General features: G+C 38.8%; 2 protein-coding genes across 28 annotated transcripts in view; one reads left to right on the forward strand and one right to left on the reverse strand.

Annotated features, from left to right (window-relative positions):
* Positions 1 to 11,439, reverse strand: LOC18426072 (Pentatricopeptide repeat (PPR) superfamily protein). 10 transcript variants are annotated; one of them, XM_088850197.1, is made up of 4 exons: positions 9,921 to 11,355; positions 8,069 to 9,818; positions 5,142 to 5,269; positions 1 to 271 (listed from the first exon to the last, which is right to left on the reverse strand). In XM_088850197.1, the coding sequence occupies exon 2, from the start codon at positions 9,580 to 9,582 to the stop codon at positions 8,203 to 8,205; it is 1,380 nt and encodes a 459-aa protein (XP_088706323.1). In that variant the 5' UTR covers positions 9,583 to 9,818; positions 9,921 to 11,355; the 3' UTR covers positions 1 to 271; positions 5,142 to 5,269; positions 8,069 to 8,202. The 10 variants fall into 10 exon arrangements, with proteins under 10 accessions (XP_088706323.1, XP_020517962.1, XP_088706320.1 ...); XM_088850194.1 differs by lacking the exon at positions 1 to 271 and adding an exon at positions 1,288 to 1,777 and having other exon boundaries at positions 9,921 to 11,439; XM_088850195.1 differs by lacking the exon at positions 1 to 271 and adding an exon at positions 1,288 to 1,777 and having other exon boundaries at positions 9,916 to 11,294.
* Positions 11,440 to 12,799: 1,360 nt separating this feature from the next.
* LOC18426073 (putative cyclic nucleotide-gated ion channel 5) overlaps positions 12,800 to 17,513 on the forward strand; it is a 37,763-nt gene continuing 33,049 nt past the window's right edge. For 4 of the 18 annotated variants that reach the window (XM_088850200.1, XM_088850206.1, XM_011622072.3 and 1 more), the window contains exons 1-2: positions 12,800 to 12,887; positions 13,120 to 13,185. The gene's annotated coding sequence lies outside the window, so the exon portion shown is untranslated. Of the gene's footprint in view, positions 13,068 to 13,119; positions 13,186 to 17,513 lie in introns of all 18 variants that reach the window. The other 14 variants (XM_088850207.1, XM_020662309.2, XM_088850210.1 and 11 more) reach the window with 6 other exon arrangements.

The following is a 17,513-nucleotide window of genomic DNA, read 5'->3' on the forward strand; positions in this document are numbered from 1 at the left end:
GATTAATTTTATATATTTTTTTACCAAAATACCTTGTTATTTAAATCTTTCACAATCCCCCCAAAACCCGCTTGATCGGGATTACTAAAAGAACACCTTAAAACAACCTTGCATTGGAGGCAACCATCTTACCTTTAAGGCGACATTTCACCGTTCCCATATCGAAAAGGCTAAAGACAAGTTGAGCAAAACATCCACTTTCGTAACACCCCGTCCTTCTTTGTTACTCGATAACCAGCACCACAAAATGTACTTAATATTGCTAAGAATTCTGTCCAGGGACAAAACATGACCATCAAAAGTCTGATGACTTCACTCCTTCCAAACTTCCCACAATACAACTCCACCTAAGATTTTCCAAATCACATTCCCAATCATAGGCAAATAGAGCAAGCCAAGTTGAGTAACTACAGGTAAAACATTATGAGGCATGGCAATCTTCAATCCCAACAGTTGAAGGCATCAATTCCAAATACTTGAAACAAAAGAACAACGCAAAAAAGGTGAGCACCAGATTCTACAGCACACATTTAGTAGATTCTCACCGCACTTAAATGTACTAATACTCTACAAAGCATACGAGTAACCACAACTTGGAAGCTGTACCAATGGATTCATTATTATGCTTTCGACTACCCATGGTCCACTACCAGGGTAAATAACAATATAGAAGGCTATCCAATACCCTGCCCATTTCCAAATATTGCCATTAAGCCACCATTTTTTAAGCAGCATTATTTAATAAGGGGTACATGTTGGTTATATCATTCAATCAGCAAATTCTTGTGGCTATCCAAATGAGAAAGAAATCAGAGAATACAATTAAAATTTCAATGAACATATACCATTGAAGAGAAGGGCATTTGCCATTTACTGAACCCTCGTCAGATTCTGGAGGTGATATTGTGCCACTAAACAAGCAGCACTGTAACAAGTAATTCAAACATACACAATTTTAAAAGGGAACAAATACCAAAGCAAATAGTCAATAGAATGAACTCAAAGCTGTCACACGTTTATCGAGAAATCTGTACATAAACAATAATGAAAAATAACTTACTTATAACTCATGCAGGGAATCAATAAGTTTAGCCCAATAACCCATGTCAAGAACACTTCATCAATGACATCTCATACAACAGAAGATGACTAACTCCATCAAATAAACAACCCAATCAATTCCATGTTCAGAAGATTTTCAAAATTTGAAGATAGAATGAAACCAAAGCAACCCAAACCCAAATTGTGGTTCCCCCATCCTCGCTCTCCTCAAATTTAACAAGCGTACCGAGAAATATCTTTGTTCGCCTTTATTACACCATAAAAACTATCGACTACAAAATCCACAAACGTCCGTTACACAATATAATCAAGAGCACCAACACATCGTGCTGTACATTTGATACCAGTAAGGCCAAAATTTACTCACACGAATTAATTAAACAGACTACCATATCCAAATGCAAAATAGTATTGAATGTGAAAAACATAAGCATTAGTTTTCCTTTTAGAGTAGTTCGAATAGATTCATTAAATAAAATAAACTGATGCAAATAAGTCGAACTAAAAAGGCACCATCTTGCACATTTTCCCACAAACTATTGAGCCTTCTGACTTTATACTTTGTCGCAATCTACAATCTCCTTGAAATTCCCTAGAGTGTAGCACTGCTTCCTATTGAGAGAAGAGCATTAGGATGCTCCCTTATATTTATTTATTCATCTGTTGGAGACATTCTCCTCAAGAGTATGTATGCTAGGATGGCGGCCAGTATAAACTACATAAAAAAATTTAACATCCATTATTGGTCTCAAGTAACCAGTAGTGGAATACGGTGCATTAGGAAATCCAAACAGGTAGCCTTTAAAAAAAATATCACAACATTGGTTTCACATATAAGCACAAAGAAATTGTATAAAAGAAGCCAAGGAACCTTGTTGCCAAAGTATAACAATATTCTAAGCCCCACACTTTTCTTAATCTGAAATCTAAGAAATTAGAAAGATATGCTTGAGTGAAGGGAATTTTACTGGCAAAAGCAATACTATGTTCCCGTAAGATTCTCAAGACTGGGGATTGCTTTCCATGGGGATTGTTATTTTCCCTACTGATTCAATTTTATACGTAGCATTATCAAGATTTGCTTACTAAATAGGATCATGTCCTGCTGTGATTAGCATTGAGGATCCTGAAGTTCACTTATCCACTGTATTGCATTGGGAGTAAATCCATTGAACAATATGTTTTAACTTTCTCCAAATTCAGAAACCCAAGTGTTAATGTAAACAATAATCATGTCTTTGAAATTCTCTTTGACATTTTGTCATCATTGGTAGGTCGTTACCGTAAAATGATAGTTTATCGTGTTGTGCAACCCCTTTCAACTTCAGTCAAGGAGAGATTGGTATGCAAGATTTTTGCATTTAGGTGATAATGCACCATTGACAGATTGTATGATGCACATCTTTTTCATCTTGATTTTTGCTTTGAGCTGTTAACAAAACGTTTGTCACACCCTGATAAAAACAAATTTTTTATATGTTAGCAATGGGAATGAAGAGTGATATAAAACAATTACTTATGTAAGAATCACTCTAAAAATTTACTAATGTGGGTCCACTACAAAAATGCGCACCTACCTACATTGGTCTGCCTACGAACGCACACATCCACATTTTGGCACCAATCGGTTGAATCAGACGACTCCTACTTGAATATCGATCGATGATTACATATAAGAATGTTCCAATAGATTGTTTCTGAAAAGGAGATGTTGCTATAGCTAAGCTCTCCTTGACCAAACCAGAAAAAAGGAAAGACATTGCCATATACAATTCCCTATACCTCTCCTTTGTCAAAGATTGCAAAGGGCTCAATGACATATGCACGAGAGAGGCCTCACAATTCCAAGCATACATATTATTCTATCATCAATAAGGCAGCCCAATGAGTGGCTTTATTTGGTCGACCAACACTAAAGCGATAGAAGTCCTGTGGGGGTGGACAGGACTAAATGAACTAGCCCTAAGGGAGTTAAGCATATTGATCACGACCTCATTCCTCAATAGATACAAAACGCGGCTAACTTTAGTATCGCCTTTCAACTTTTTCCTTCTATCTCCTTGCCCTATATTATTGCCTTTCTTTGAAACTAGATACAATTCACGATTTACAAGGTGTATAAAGTTGTGAACTGTAAATTATGTAGGAAATCATGGCATTTAAAAAATATGTAGGTCACAAAAAATTGGAGACCCAGACTCCACTATATATGGACCAAAAATGTGCTTGTGAAACTTGCTCCCAAAGTAGAGGATACTCGATTCCAAGTTGGTCGAACCACGGTTCTGCGTATTAATGGAACCATGATTTTGGCTTAGTGATATGGATCCCATTAACAAGGGATCGAGTTCCCTATTTCCAGGATCGAGATTCTATATATGAAGGAATTGCTTGGAATCGAGATTTTGTGTCTCGGAGCGTGGGATCAAGCTTCTAGAGCTGGAGCAACGTCCTCCTCAGAAGATCCCGGTAACTATGAGCTCAAGTTCTGTTCTAAGCAAGCTTATAAGCAGTTAGTGCCCTAAACCCTGGCCCAAATTGACCCATTACTTCAAACATAGTTTGAAAGCTATTCAACTTAGCAGCCTTGAAAGAAATGCCTGCTTGGTATAACCATCTAGCCAACTATTGTGTTATCTTATCTCTATCCATTCTTTTTTAAGTGGGTCTCTAAACCTGTTTGACCCCTTTCACGTGGTAAAACCTCAGGATCGGGGGGGTAGGGTGATATTTGGTTTTTCAATCTAACAAGAATCACATAATATGTTATCAATCTAAAAGAAATATTCACATAATATCACATGGCATAATATCCATAAGATTTGGTCTAAATATTTAAAAAATATCAAATTCAATTTGAAGTTTCAAACCATTCAAAAAATATAAGTCAAAACCTGTATATATTCACAAAATATTCTATCTTCAAGCATGTAAAAAAATAAAAAAAGAAGGACAAAACAAAAACATATTTCATTAAGCATTTCAAAATGAATTCGATATAGGCCCAAAGTCCAAATCGAGGAATATTCACAAAATATTTCAAGTTCTCAATTACAAATATGTAAAAATATCACAAATAAAAAAATAGTAAAAGAATATCAAGTGATTCGAGTCATAACACATTATACAAAAAAAAATGAACAAACCCTAATTCAATATTGTAATGGACTAACCTTTTAAAAAAGAAACCTATATCCGCCCAAACCAGCTCCAAAAAGTATCACGAAGTATAAAGTTGAAATTTTCTTGATCCCTAAAAAAGTCACCAGTCCTTAGTTTTTCTTAGAGACTTCCTCTCACTAAATTACACAAGAGAGGTCTTGGGGAACAAGAATGCTCCCCAAAAACCTTTTCCCACCTTTTAGGATGGGAAACTCCCTAAATTACCCATGGCCAAGGACCTTTTTCCTCCCTCGGCCAAGGTGCCTCAATGTGCCTTGGCAGCCTAGGCGACCAGGCAGCCAAATTTTTTAATATTCCTTGTTATCGTTGGGTTTTTCTCGCAGTATAGTTGAATCATCTCTATTTATTTGTTGCTCTCCTCAAGGTACTATTCTTCTTCTCCTATATGTCGATGATATTATTGTGACAGGTGATTATTCAGATCCTTTAGAATGGTTTATTTCCCAACGGAAGATTTGGGACCCCTTCACTACTTTCTTGGCATGGAGGTATCTTATTTTCTAGGTGGTATTTCCATCACAAACTAATATATCCAGGATCTTCTTGATCGTACTCAAGACGCTTGGTTGCAAGCTTATTTCAACACCAACAGCAATGCAGAATAGCGTTCACGGGAATCCTAATCGCTTTCCTGATCGATCTCCTCATTAGAGCATTGTTCGTGTATTCTATAGTCTTAATATAGTGTGTCAGTTTATGAATAAAGTTTTATTTTCTTTAAGGCAGTAAGAATTAGATCCACAAGTTGTATTTAGGTTTTATTTTCTGTTTCCCCTGTATAATTTATCATTGTAGGTAGAATTACCTCGTTGGTAATAAAAGACAAAGGGAAAAAAATTAAATTCACACCCTCGGAACCCTACATAGCCACTACTTTTACGACAACAGAGCTTTACCTGGAAAATATACACTTCCTGCCCTGATTTGGCCACCTCAGTTTTCAGGGATGAGCTCACACTCATGGCCATGCAACAATACTCCAGGCACATACTCAAGAAAAGACTAGCAAGCAATGTCCTCCCATCTGAGGAGTCGAAAAAGTTCAATTAGATCTTGATTAACCAAATAACATATTTTAATGAAATCGACTATATCTTATTAAACCTACAGAAACATGCATAAGATGTATGACCAGCCAAATAAGAGAGAAATATCAAGTATGAAATTCACATAATTCATTATCAGATACACCACAAACATCCTGTGTATGGTATACAATACAGATTTGAAGCATCCAGTAAGTTCTCAGAACATGCGTGCAAGATGAACTATTGCTCCGCAGCTCCGGCATGAATGTCAGTCACTAGAACCATGGTTCATCTCCACTGCCGATCTAGAAAATGGTTGATAGTGTCCCAGATGTATACATTGTAATAATTGTATGGCAGGCACAGATCTGAAGTGCACAGGAAGTTTTCCAAGTAGCATCAGTGCATAGTAAGTTTTCACTAGTAGAAATTGCAAAATAAAAATCATCCCTGACTTACAGCGAAATGGGAGGCCGGAAGCATCACAAGCCATCAGGAAGTTTAACCACCTTAACCTGATAGGTGGTATTATAAGATCTGATAGATAGTACTATAAGGTGGTGCTGGCCGAGGATGTCGATGAATTTTCTAGTCCCCCAGCCATCCCCCTGTCAGGGTCATAATGCCGTTCTGAGTCTTGAATAAAAGCCCCAATTCAAGTTTCTTCAGAAGCAAAAGTGAAATTGGAGTAATCAATTGTCTCCTTTCCTTTTCATATCAGTATATAGCAACCAGGTACCAAGCAAGGCAGTATGTTGACAGTGGGATCTCTGAGAGAGCAATTATAGGATTAGGACCCCATGTCCACTAAATCTTCTAATCATTTTTATTCCCCAATTGTGGAATATTTTAAACAGGTTGGAAATGCTATAGAAGGAATATCTTTCGAGCATTCCAGTGAAGTAGTAGCAAAAGGCTTATGAGTTATGAGCTTAAGGAATAGGGCACAGTTATGAGCATAGGGAATAAGGAGGAAATAGAAGCTTTCAAATTGAAGGTAACAATGGGTGATCAATAGGACAGATATCAGTCAAGCGGCCGAGAAGGTTGAATTGAACATAGGGCATGTCAAAATAAACTAGCTCATAAGCAGCTCAGTTCCCCATTCGGGTGTGATAGAGGGCGGAAGATTAAAAATATTAGTTCTCCGAATTGACCTTACAATAAGTGGGTAGTGTCTTGCTTTATCAAGCACACATTACAAAGGCCGATGATATCCTATTTAAATTGACTAGAATTGAAACTGTTTTCAAGAGAATTCGTTTTGCTAGATTCAATAGGGGTTCATCAAAAGAGGAGGAGGCACAGCTAGTTAAATTCTAGCTTTGAGCCTGCTAGAAGAGATAACTCTGCAGAACAAAGGAAGCAATAAGAAGATTCAAGCTGTTTAGTAATTTTCACGTTTAGATTATTCTACAGAGTATTTCTTTTAATATTCCATAGTTTGTAAAACTAGGAAGATTTGGTGGCCTACTAGAAATGTTCAAAGAACAAAAGGCGTTATTATTATAATAGCCAGCTTCAGTTACTATTCTAACAGCAGAAAAAAAAGAAAAAAAAAATTCAAAAATTAAGCCATAGAGAATTCTTAATAGAAAGGATTTTTCTTTTTTATTTTTTTTATTTTTTAATTTTTGGGGGCGAGGTGGGAGGGGGGGGGGACCAACAGCCAAAAGATGTTTTTGCCATATCGAACATATCCTTCCCTGCCATCAACAGGAGTCGCATCAAGGCCATTGTCATCACTAGATAAGAGTCTTTTCGAAAATAACCTATAGCAAAAATACTTCAATCTCCACAATTGTATCAAGTATAGAGAGGAACATGGGAGCACATGACCCTGAAATTTGGCTTTGCCTAGACGATTTGGTTCTACAATCATACTTCATACAATTGTAAAAGTTTCAGCTGGTTTTCCTAGCTATGGTGGTATAGTATTTTCTTTCTAAAACGATCTGCTGCTCCTGCAGGAGAATATTGCTCTGTTGCTCCCTCAGGTAAAACAGAAGCTAGGGGCACTTTTTAGGACCACAAATTTTTGGGAAGTAGCGTCTTGAACCTAGAGACAACAGACCCCAAATAGCTGGGATAAGGCTCTGTTGATGATGATGGTGATTGATGATGAGCCTCTTGAACCTAAAGACAAACCTCAAAAAAAAATCAAATCGCATATTATATTGTTGAAAGAAATAATGTCCCAAGATTGAAAAATACCGTCCAATTTTTAGAGGTCAAGATCTAAGTGTTGATGAACTCAAAATGCAATTTTTTTTCGTTATGAAATTAATCATCTAAATGTTTAGGAGGATCCCAAAAGTTCAGAAAAAAATCCTCCCAAGTGGCTCTTTTGCCGGAGGGAGTTAATGTACAATATGCTCCAGGGGGAGCATGCTATAAGCACTATTTTTTTAGGGTTGTTTGTGGCACCCCCATGGGGTGTTTGGGGGGCTGTTGTCTGGGTTGAGGGGAAGGTGCTATGGTGTAATGGCGCAAGTTATGAAATTTATTCACCGAAATGTAATATTAAGAGCTAAGTCATTTTCTAGAGCTCCAGTTCTCTGCAAACTTACATGCATACTTAAGGTTTCACAAGAAACATTGTTGTCAAGCAAATACAAATGCAAATACCCAAAAAAATACTCACTATTAAAATGAGACGAGAAAAGAAACAACAATCAAACAATGGATCCTACCAATGAGTCCCTCTGCAACTGAGATCTAAAAAAAAAAGGGTTTTTCAAAGCAAAGAAGTGAATGGAAACCATTAAAAAAGAAACAGTGAGCAAGGATCTTACCAATGAGTCGCTCTGAAACTTAGTGAGCAATGAAGTCAATTGCTCACTTCAAGATAGAAAATGGGATGGCAAAATCTCCACTGACCACACTCTTTTCTTGATAAAAATCTCCAATGGCAAAAACTCTCCATTAATCACCTTCCCCTAAGTGAAATCTCCATGTGATCAATCCTCTTAGCCAGATCGTGCTTACCGGCATTCTTCAAACCATCAATGACCATGTCGAAACTCTCTGATCTCGGTGCCAATCCACGCTCCACCATCTCCACCAAATAATTCGCAGCATCCACGCACCGCCCACCTCTACAGCACATTCTCATCAACATTGTATACACAGGCCTATTTGGTGCGTGGCCCTCTGCTTTCATATCAGCAAAAAGACTAAATGCATCACCAAATTGGCCCCTTTTACACAGAACCTTGAGCAATGGTGCATAAAGGCTAGGAAATGGTTTGTGCCCATCCTCAATGGAGGCATGCAATAGCCGGAAAGCCTCATCGATCTGGCCCGATTTCGAAACAGCAGGGATCAAAATTTTGTAAGTGCCAATATCAAGAACAAGACTCAGTTCAGTAACAACCCTAAGTAGCTCAATACAAAACTCAGTTTCTCCAGAGTTGCAGAGAGCTTCCAACAGAGAATTGAAGGTTGAAATGTCAGGTAAAAACCCCTCCTTTGTCATTTTTTTAACCAATTCTTTTGCAGATTCAAGATAACCAGCATTCAGTAACCCATCGATAAGAAGGTCTCGACCTCGAACAGGGGGATTGAAGCCCTTTTTGCTCATCTCCTCTAAAAACTCTCGAGCTTCTCCGAGTTTTCCACTAGAACACCAGCCATTAACCAGGATAGCATAAGTCTGCTTATCAGGATGCCCTCCCTTTCTGATCATTCGTCGAATTAGGGCATAAGCCCCCTGAAAATTCTTGACCATGCAAAGAGCAGAGAGCAATGAGTTGTACACCCCAGTAGTTTGAGGACAATCAAAATGTTTCATTCGATTGAAGACCTCGACTGCCCTATCTAAAAGCCCAGCTTTACCATAAGAATCCATAACAGCCGAGAATGTCTCTGGAGACAAAGGAAACCCCAGAATTTTCATATGGTCTGCAACTTTCCACATGGTTTCCCAATTTTTGGTTTGACCTAGGGTTTTTATGAGCTCTTCGAATTCAATAGTTGTGGGGTGATATGAAGCATGGGTTCGAGCCCAGTTAAAGAAACGAAAGGACTCGATGCCATTTTTGTTGCAGGAGCGAAGGACTCTGTAAACGAGCTCAGGAGTTAGGGTTAGGTTTAGCTTTTGCAGGGTTCGCTCCAGGAAGTAGTCCCTCCTGACTATGTTGGAGATATGGTGTACAACGGCAAAGTAGTCATCTTTGGAGCCATGAATGGTAACTTCATGATCTGGTTTTGAGGGAAGCGGAGTAGTTCTCATGGCCCGGAGAAAGAGAAGAAAGGGAGCGCGATTGTGGTTGAGGTGGAGGCGGAGTAGGAGAGTTGCCCATACCATGGAAATGGATCTGATTAAAACCAATACTGTAAGCTTCAAATTATCATGCAGATTTAGAACTGAGAACAAAATTTGGGCCCTTGTGGGATCAAGTAACTCATCCTCTTGAAATGATGGATCATAACAAAATTCAGTCGGTTGTGACCTTCATCTTTTTAACTCATTCCACAACAAAATTTTGCTTGAAATTAGTCTCTCTGCTTCATACTAATCTGAACTAGGTAGAGACATTTGATCTGAGAGCGAGAGAGAGAGAGAGAGAAAGAGGGGAATAACCGAATGAGAAGAAGAAAGGGAGTGTGGACAAAAAACAGAGGAGTTTGAACACTGCACCTTACCATTAGACAAGTGCCCTTCAAGCTGCAAGCTGACTTACGAACTCCCATATTGTGGTCATTAGCCTTAAAAGCATTATCCAATGCATTCTTCCTCATTATCGACACACTACTGACCAAATTTCAAGCCGATGAATTGCAAATTCTTAGTCGCCAACTCAATCTTGCGTAGGCTGGACATTATAGATGCGTCTTTGAAACATATCAAAGGTGCGATCAAGTTAATTTTTAGGGGCATTTTTTTTTTTTTGATGTTTTAGAAATAATGTTTTTTTTCTGGATTTTTCTCTCTCCCTTTTATGAGTTCGGCTCGGCTCGGCTTGCATAGACTACCCTTAGCTCGGCTCGGCTCTGCTCGGCTTTTAACGGCTTGAGCTGACATTGAACGGCTCGGCTCAGGTTGTACTGGCTTGACTCAGCTCAATCTGAGAGAAATTTAGGGGAGCGGGAGCCGAGCAGATGGGAGCCGAGCTGATCTGAGCAGAGCTGAGCCGAGCTGAGCCAAATGATAATTTCTTAAAATATCAAAATTTTTTAAAAAAAACCCTCCGACAAAATATCAGAAAAACAAATGTATGGAATATCTGAAAAACGGAGGTCAATTCCCCATTCTGGATAAATAATTCAAGCACGAGGAAATAGCTAAAGTCCATGGAAGCAGGATAAAATAAAAAACGAAGAGACTTTAAAAAACCAAACAAGAAAAAGACCATGAAAATCTTCCATTTTCACAGGCGTTCACAGTCAGGACACTGAATTTGCAGAGACAGAACACAATAGCAATAAAAAAGAAAAATATTCAAGAAAAATACAAAAAACAAGCTCATCTCTTTAAAAGCAAGATTAAGAAATCACCAAAGAGGAAAAAAAAAAGAAATAAAACTATCATGTAAACTTTTACATGTTCATGAAAAGATAACCGGGACTTGAAATAATTGGTAATAGTAATTCCACAAAAACCATGTTAATGCGATCTTGATAGCTTTTAATACAGTTTTACTGGTAGGGGAAAAAATGGAAAATAAATAAACGCCAGAATTCTCAGAGGAAACACAGATGCAAAGAAATCACAGTCTAGGCAAACATGTATAAGAGTTAAAGAATGGCCTACTCACCCATTTTTTAACCCTCAACAATGGCTGACCTAGCACATTTTACGGAGGGAAAAAAAGGCTCTGAAAAATGGTGTGTTTAGGGATTCTTTGCCCGATCTTTGAAGCTGTGTTTAGGGATTCTTTGCCCGATCTTTGAAGCTTTAATCGAGTTTTAATGGCAGAGTCGAGGTAGAAAAGGCCAGAGAATTTAGGTTTAAGGATGGAGTGAGAGAGGAGAGAGCACACAGATCCCCTGCGCCTGCTGCACTTTTACAATCTTGACGCCCCTCTCTCACTCCGACGGAGAGCTTTTGAGAAGGAGAGGGTTTAGTAATTGTTTCATTGATTACTCAAAGAATTGAATGAGTTCGATCATAACAGAGCGGTGATTATTCAAACAACAGGTGCACAACTTGAAGTGCTGTTCTAATGATTTTTTTTGTTTTTTTCTCTTTGTAGCCAAACTGAGTTCGATTGGGGGGAAATCCGATTCGGACGCTTGTCGAGTTGGGACTTGATTTTCTGATTTTTCAAGCGTGGATAAACTTACATCGGGTTCAAATTTTGGACTCAAATACTATTCAGATTCGGGTCTTGATCCAATAATATTTTTTGAATCCCAATATATGAGAAATGTTTAAATATAGCTAAATACATAAATATTTTAATTTTAAGACAGACCCTTGCCACCACTCTAAAGGCTCACATCCTCAATGTTCACCATTCAACAAAGGAAAACTTATTCATGATTCAGCATCCAGTAAGTGCAAAGATGGATGTCGTAAAAAATGAACCGGGCTAAAATGAATTCAGCAAAAAGTGTACTGTAATTTCGCCTTGCATCAGTTCTTGTAGAGATGCTGTGGTTTAAGGTAAAGACCGTTTTACCCTCACCTACCTAGCACCACACCGGCTTTATGTTTGCAAAAAATGGATGGCCGCGAGCACTTGCATCAAAAGTAAAATAGTTTACTAGACACAAGTAATTTATTTGTATACTTTTTTTATTTAAAATTAAAGGAATTGATGTAGATGTATTTTTCAAAATTTTGGAACGTATCCTAATATTTTATATTTTATTTTTACGTTTCATTTTTCTTAAGAGCACATTTATTTATTTATTTTATACATGGGATCGAACTCAAAGTTTGGGTACCCGTACTTTTCACAAAAATATAAATATAAATCTAATACTCATAAATAAATAAAACGACAAAAATAACCATAATATGCCTAACTAAGAGAAATATGAACACGTAAAATTTGAGCTGTATAAGAAAAGCTAAAATTAAATTATTAAACATGCTCTTAAAAATAAGGAGAAATATCATTAGAACGGATAAAAAACCTTATAAAATTATTAACGGGGTTAAATTATCTTTATTAAGGCATACTTTAAAAACACCCACATAGCCTTGGTTTGGTATTCGGAATACTGAAGCTACAAAATGTAGCCCTAGGGTTCGGCCACTGGCAAGGTTGTCTTGGGCCGGGGCCAGTACAAGATTGCCCCAGTTCGGACTTTTATTTCTTTATTTTTAAATAAAAAATTTATTGAGCTCGACCCAATCTTTACACAGGGTAGGGCCAAAGAAAGCCTATAAGGGCTTGGGATAGGGCTAGGACAAGGAGTAGCCCTGTCCACCTAGCCTGCCACGTTGCAGCAGTAGACATATTCGGACGTGGGAGTCAAACTAATGCTGCTGACTAATAGAATGAGGGCAATTTAGATATTTTTTAATTTTTTTTTATAGGACATAAATCTCAAATGAAAAGGCAACGACAAACGTTGTTAGTAGGGGACAATTTGACCCCTTCAATAAATTCGGAGGAGTTTTATGATATCGCCTCAAAATAAAACGAAGACTTTCACAAGGTGCTCTCCTTCTCTCTCTCTCACCTCTGCGTTTTAGGTTTGTAATTCATTAGGGGTTTGGGAACTAAGTGGCTCTCTTTTCCTTGTTGTTATTTTCTCTGACGGATTGTTGTATTTGAAGATCTCTTTCGTTTCTCTTCATTCACTGGTGTGATTTAGGGTTTTGGCTGCAATATTTTGGTTAGTCTTTTTATGTTTTGGATTGATTTTTGTTATTTTAATTTCTTTTCAGATCTATGTTTCTTGACGGCTTTTTTGATCAGGACCATCATCTGTACTCTTCTATCTCTTGGTTCAGGTTTTCTCTTTTTCTTTTCTATTTTTATTTTTCTTTTTTTTTTTTTTTTTTGTGTGATTTTGTTTGGCATAGTGAAAAAGGGAAAAAATATATTTTGCTTGGATCTGATTTTTTTTTTTTTTTTTGTTCAATATGAGTATCCTCTTTTGGCTTAGGGGATTTGTCTGATACATGCTTTGTCCTTTTTTTCTTCCTCGAACGAGAATTGATGAAAACCATCAAATTAGTTTTGTGATTTAAATTTTTTATTTCCTTCGGAGAACGAGAAATTGGTGCCTTTCTTAGGCAAGGTTAATCAAAGGCTTTTGTTTTTCTTTTTTAATCCTTTTCGCTCCTTTTTTTGGGTATATCTCATTGTTTATGTTCTTCAGAAACAAACCCAGTTTCCCACCTCGAAAAACACATTAGTACATCACTTGGGTTTAGTGAATTAGATAATAAATTGTTTGGTGCCAAACTATTATACTAGGCGACTTATCGAAGTCTAACTCTTTGAAACTTCTTATGGAACTAGTTCCCTTAAATTTCATTGTTCTCTTTTGATAACTAATTCCCTTGTTAAAATTTTTATTGCTCCCTGTACTTGGATATACCGATATTCCAGGCTCTTGTTCTTTTCCTTTCTACCATATTCTAAATGGAATATTTATGTTCATTTCCCAATGCAGCTTTTTTTTTTATAATGTTAACATTTGTATTGCTGAGAAAGGGAAGTACAAGTATAGTAACACCGGGCGAACCCACTAGACGGGACCCCCGGTTAAAGAAGAACGAAAACCCCTGTACAGTAAAAGGATTCCCCTCCTAAAAATGATCTACAAAAAGAGACGAGGAAAGGGCTTATAAAAATGCCCCCCCTCTCGAGTACAATGACTAGGAAAACTAAAATGGCCCAAAAAATAACAAGGGCTTCATTGGTCCAAAGCAAAAAAGGATGTGGAACCAGTGTGGGCTGCCTTGCCCCGTCTTCTAGCACCCTCCTTCTCCAGCCGGTCCGCGAAGTTGTTGGACGTCCGCCAGGTATGCTGCCATGAGACGTCCATAGCCCTGCAAAGTTGTTGAACTTTGTCAAACACTTGTATCAAGTAATTAGGAGGATCACAAGTCCTACTGGCCCGAGAGATGACATTCTTGGAGTCACCCTCCACTATCAAGCTTGAGCCCCAGGTGGAGTTGAATTTTTTGAGGGCAATGAGGAGGGCTGAGGCATCCGCATAGTTAAAGTCCCTGAAGCCGAGGTAATAGGAGAAGGTGAGGAGGATACTGCCTTCAAAGTCTTTGAAAACTCCACCAGCCCCTACTGAGCCGGGGTTCCCCAAGGAGCACCCGTCAAAATTTAGTTTGATGCTACCTTGGCTCGGTGGTAACCAGAGACTTGGCTTAGCTGCCCCTGGTGGTTGGTGATGAAGGATACTTCCCCAATGGGAAAGGAAGAAGGATCCAGGAATACCAGCAAAGAACTTCAAGTTGGATGCCCAAAAGGTCACCAGGGTGGTAACCTTTTGAAAAATGGTCGGAATTGTCCCTCGAAAAATTTTGGAGTTTCTTTCCAGCCAAAGTAGCCAAATGGTAGCAGCTAAGGTTGCTTTCCACAAGATTCTAGCAGCCTTTGGCCAGCTTGATTCAAAATTGGAGGAATGGAGGGCTGTTACCGAGGGAGGGGTAACCCATTGTAAGCCAAAAAATTGTAAAACCTTGCCCCATAAGTCTGAAGAGAAGGCACAAAGCAGGAACAAATGGGAATTAGTTCCCTCCTCGCATTCACACAAGACGCACCTATTCGGAATGGGCACTCCTCTTCTTTGTAGTTGGTCAACTGTGGGGGCTTTTTTTGAGAAGGCGAGCCAGTTGAAGGCCTGAACTTTGGGTGGAGCAATAGTGGACCAAATGATTTCATCATTTCCTTGTGCAGAGAAGAAGTGAGGGTGCAGGGAGTTGAGAAGTCGTTGGAAATCAGCCGTTTCGACCTCGTTAAGGCTCCTTCTAAAGGAATGATTCCAAACTTTGCGACCTCTCAAGGTGCTAAACTCTTGTGCCACATAAGACTTTTGGTTTTGTGCAAGAGATAAGAGAGTTGGGAAGGCCTCACGGAGGGGGAAAGTCCCTAGCCATGGATCAAGCCAAAATTAACTCTTGTCCCTTCTCTCGAGTGGAACCTAATGTATCTCTTGAAAGAGGATAGGACAGTCAAGAATGACTTCCATGCCCTTGAGGTATTATGGGCTAGCACTCTATCAAGGAGCCAATTTTCAGACGCGGTCTTGTATTTGTGTTTTAAGACCTGCGCCCAAAGGGCGTTTGGCTGAGTGGCTAAGCGCCACCACCACCACTTCCCAAATAACGTTGCATTGTGCTTGTGCAATACCTTTATCCCAAGACCTCCCTGCTCTTTTGGTTTGCAAACCTTGTTCCAAGCCACCAGGTGGTATCTCTTCTTGTCTTCCTGCCCAGACCAGAGGAAATTCCTCATGAGTTGGTTCAGGCGACTCGCCACCTGAGCAGGCATTTGGTAAAAGGACATGAGGTAGATTGGGTTGTTTGCTAGGGTGGCTTTTATCAAGGTGGTTCTTCATGCAAAGGAAAGGTATCTACCCTTCCACCCAGTCAATCTACAATCGACCTTGTCTAGCACAGGGGACCAAAGCGGCTTTCTTGGTTTACTAACACCCTAGGGAAGGCCCAGGTAGGTTGTAGGCAGATTTTGGAATTTACATTCCCAGTCTGAAATGAGATCCCCAATCTGGCCAAGTAATAAAGCTACCCCCAACATGCAGGATTTTTTCGTGTTAATCTTGAACCTAGTATCAGATTGGAAACAGCTAAAGAAAATCTTTAGATTTTTTACTTCACTAAAAGTAGCATCCAAGAAGACTAAAGTGTCGTCCGCGTACTGTAAGTGAGTGATAGTGGGCCCCTGTCTACTAGATTAAAACCTGTGATAAGGCCAGCTTGGTAGACCTGAGCAATGGATCTGCTGAAAACTTTAGCCGCTATATCAAAGAGGAAGGGAGAAAGGGGATCTCCTTGCCTAAGATCCCTAGATGAGGGGAAGTAGCCTACAGGGGTTCCATTAATGAGGTGGAAAAGTGAGGGTTCGAGTAACAGCCCCTTCTTCAATTCCTCCATCTCTCCCCAAAACCCATTATGGCCATAATAGCATCCAAAATTGACCAAACCACATGGTCATATGCTTTCTCCCAGTCTAGACGCTAAAACCTTAGCCAAGATCTTGTAAGAGGAGTTGAGGAGACTGATAGGCCGAAAATCTGTAATATCCTTAACTCCTTTTTTGGGCACCATGGCTAGGAAAGTGGCATTCATGGCTTTATATAAAATGCCCCTATGGAAGAATTCCTCGAAGAATTTGACGTAGTCCTGGCTGACTATCAGTGTTTTAAAGTGTGGGATGCGGCCCTGATGCGGTGGGGGGCCGATGCGGCGATGCAGCCCGGATGCGGGTGCATCGCGATGATGTAGTCAATAAATGTAAAAAAATTCTAAAAAAATAAGTTAATGCATAGAAAAAAATATGAAGGTGATATATGTGATAGTAGGTATTTTAGTTTAATGATTAACTTCAAAACTATTACCTGTCAGAGATTCTGTATCTAGTTATCCACTATCCCTTGATGGAAACTAGAAACTTGAAACCAGCTTCATAAAGCATTCAACAATCAACAACCATAAGCATAAATTTGCACCATAAGCACAACCATCAACAACCATAAGTACAACCATAAGCACAAAATAGTGATATTACAAAATACAAACCAAAAGTCAAGCTCAAGAAGAGGTAATAGTTAATAACTTAATACAATCATCCATTTTGAGAGTCAATTTTGAAATTTGAACTTCTTTTTGTCAAATATCAATTAGACAGTCATCTTGAGAGTCGTCATGCGCATCATCAATATCATCCTCGACGGCCTCCATGTATTTTTCTTCATCGGTCTCTTCTGAGTCAGCTTCCTCCTCGACCTCTGAAGCTAATTTGCGAGTGTGATTAGACCCAGCAGCTCCTCGACTCCTTTGTGCTCTAGTGTTAGGTCGATCTTCTTCATTAACCCCTGTTACTAGCTCGACATCAAGCCATGTAAGATCCTCACCCTCAAACACACGCTCTTGTCTTGGATCCACGGTTCACTCTCTTATGGAATCACCATCAGCTTCATATAATTGAATAGGGTTGAGCTTCGTGCGATTTTCATACCTCTCCCTAAGCTGTTCGTTATACTGCACATAAACCAAATCATTCAACTTTTTCTACTCCAACCTATTTCTTTTTTTTGTATGGAGTTGTGGTAGAAATTTGAAATTAGATAAATTAG

The sequence above is a fragment of the Amborella trichopoda genome, chromosome 10, assembly GCF_054954075.1.
Source record: "Amborella trichopoda isolate Santa Cruz 75 chromosome 10, AtrichopodaSantaCruz75HAP2 v2.0, whole genome shotgun sequence".
Lineage (NCBI taxonomy): Eukaryota > Viridiplantae > Streptophyta > Magnoliopsida > Amborellales > Amborellaceae > Amborella > Amborella trichopoda.

Excerpts from the sequence above, each read along its gene's own strand:
- LOC18426072 (XM_088850197.1), bottom strand. The coding sequence starts at position 9,582 with ATGGTATGGGCAACTCTCCTACTCCGCCTCCACCTCAACCACAATCGC.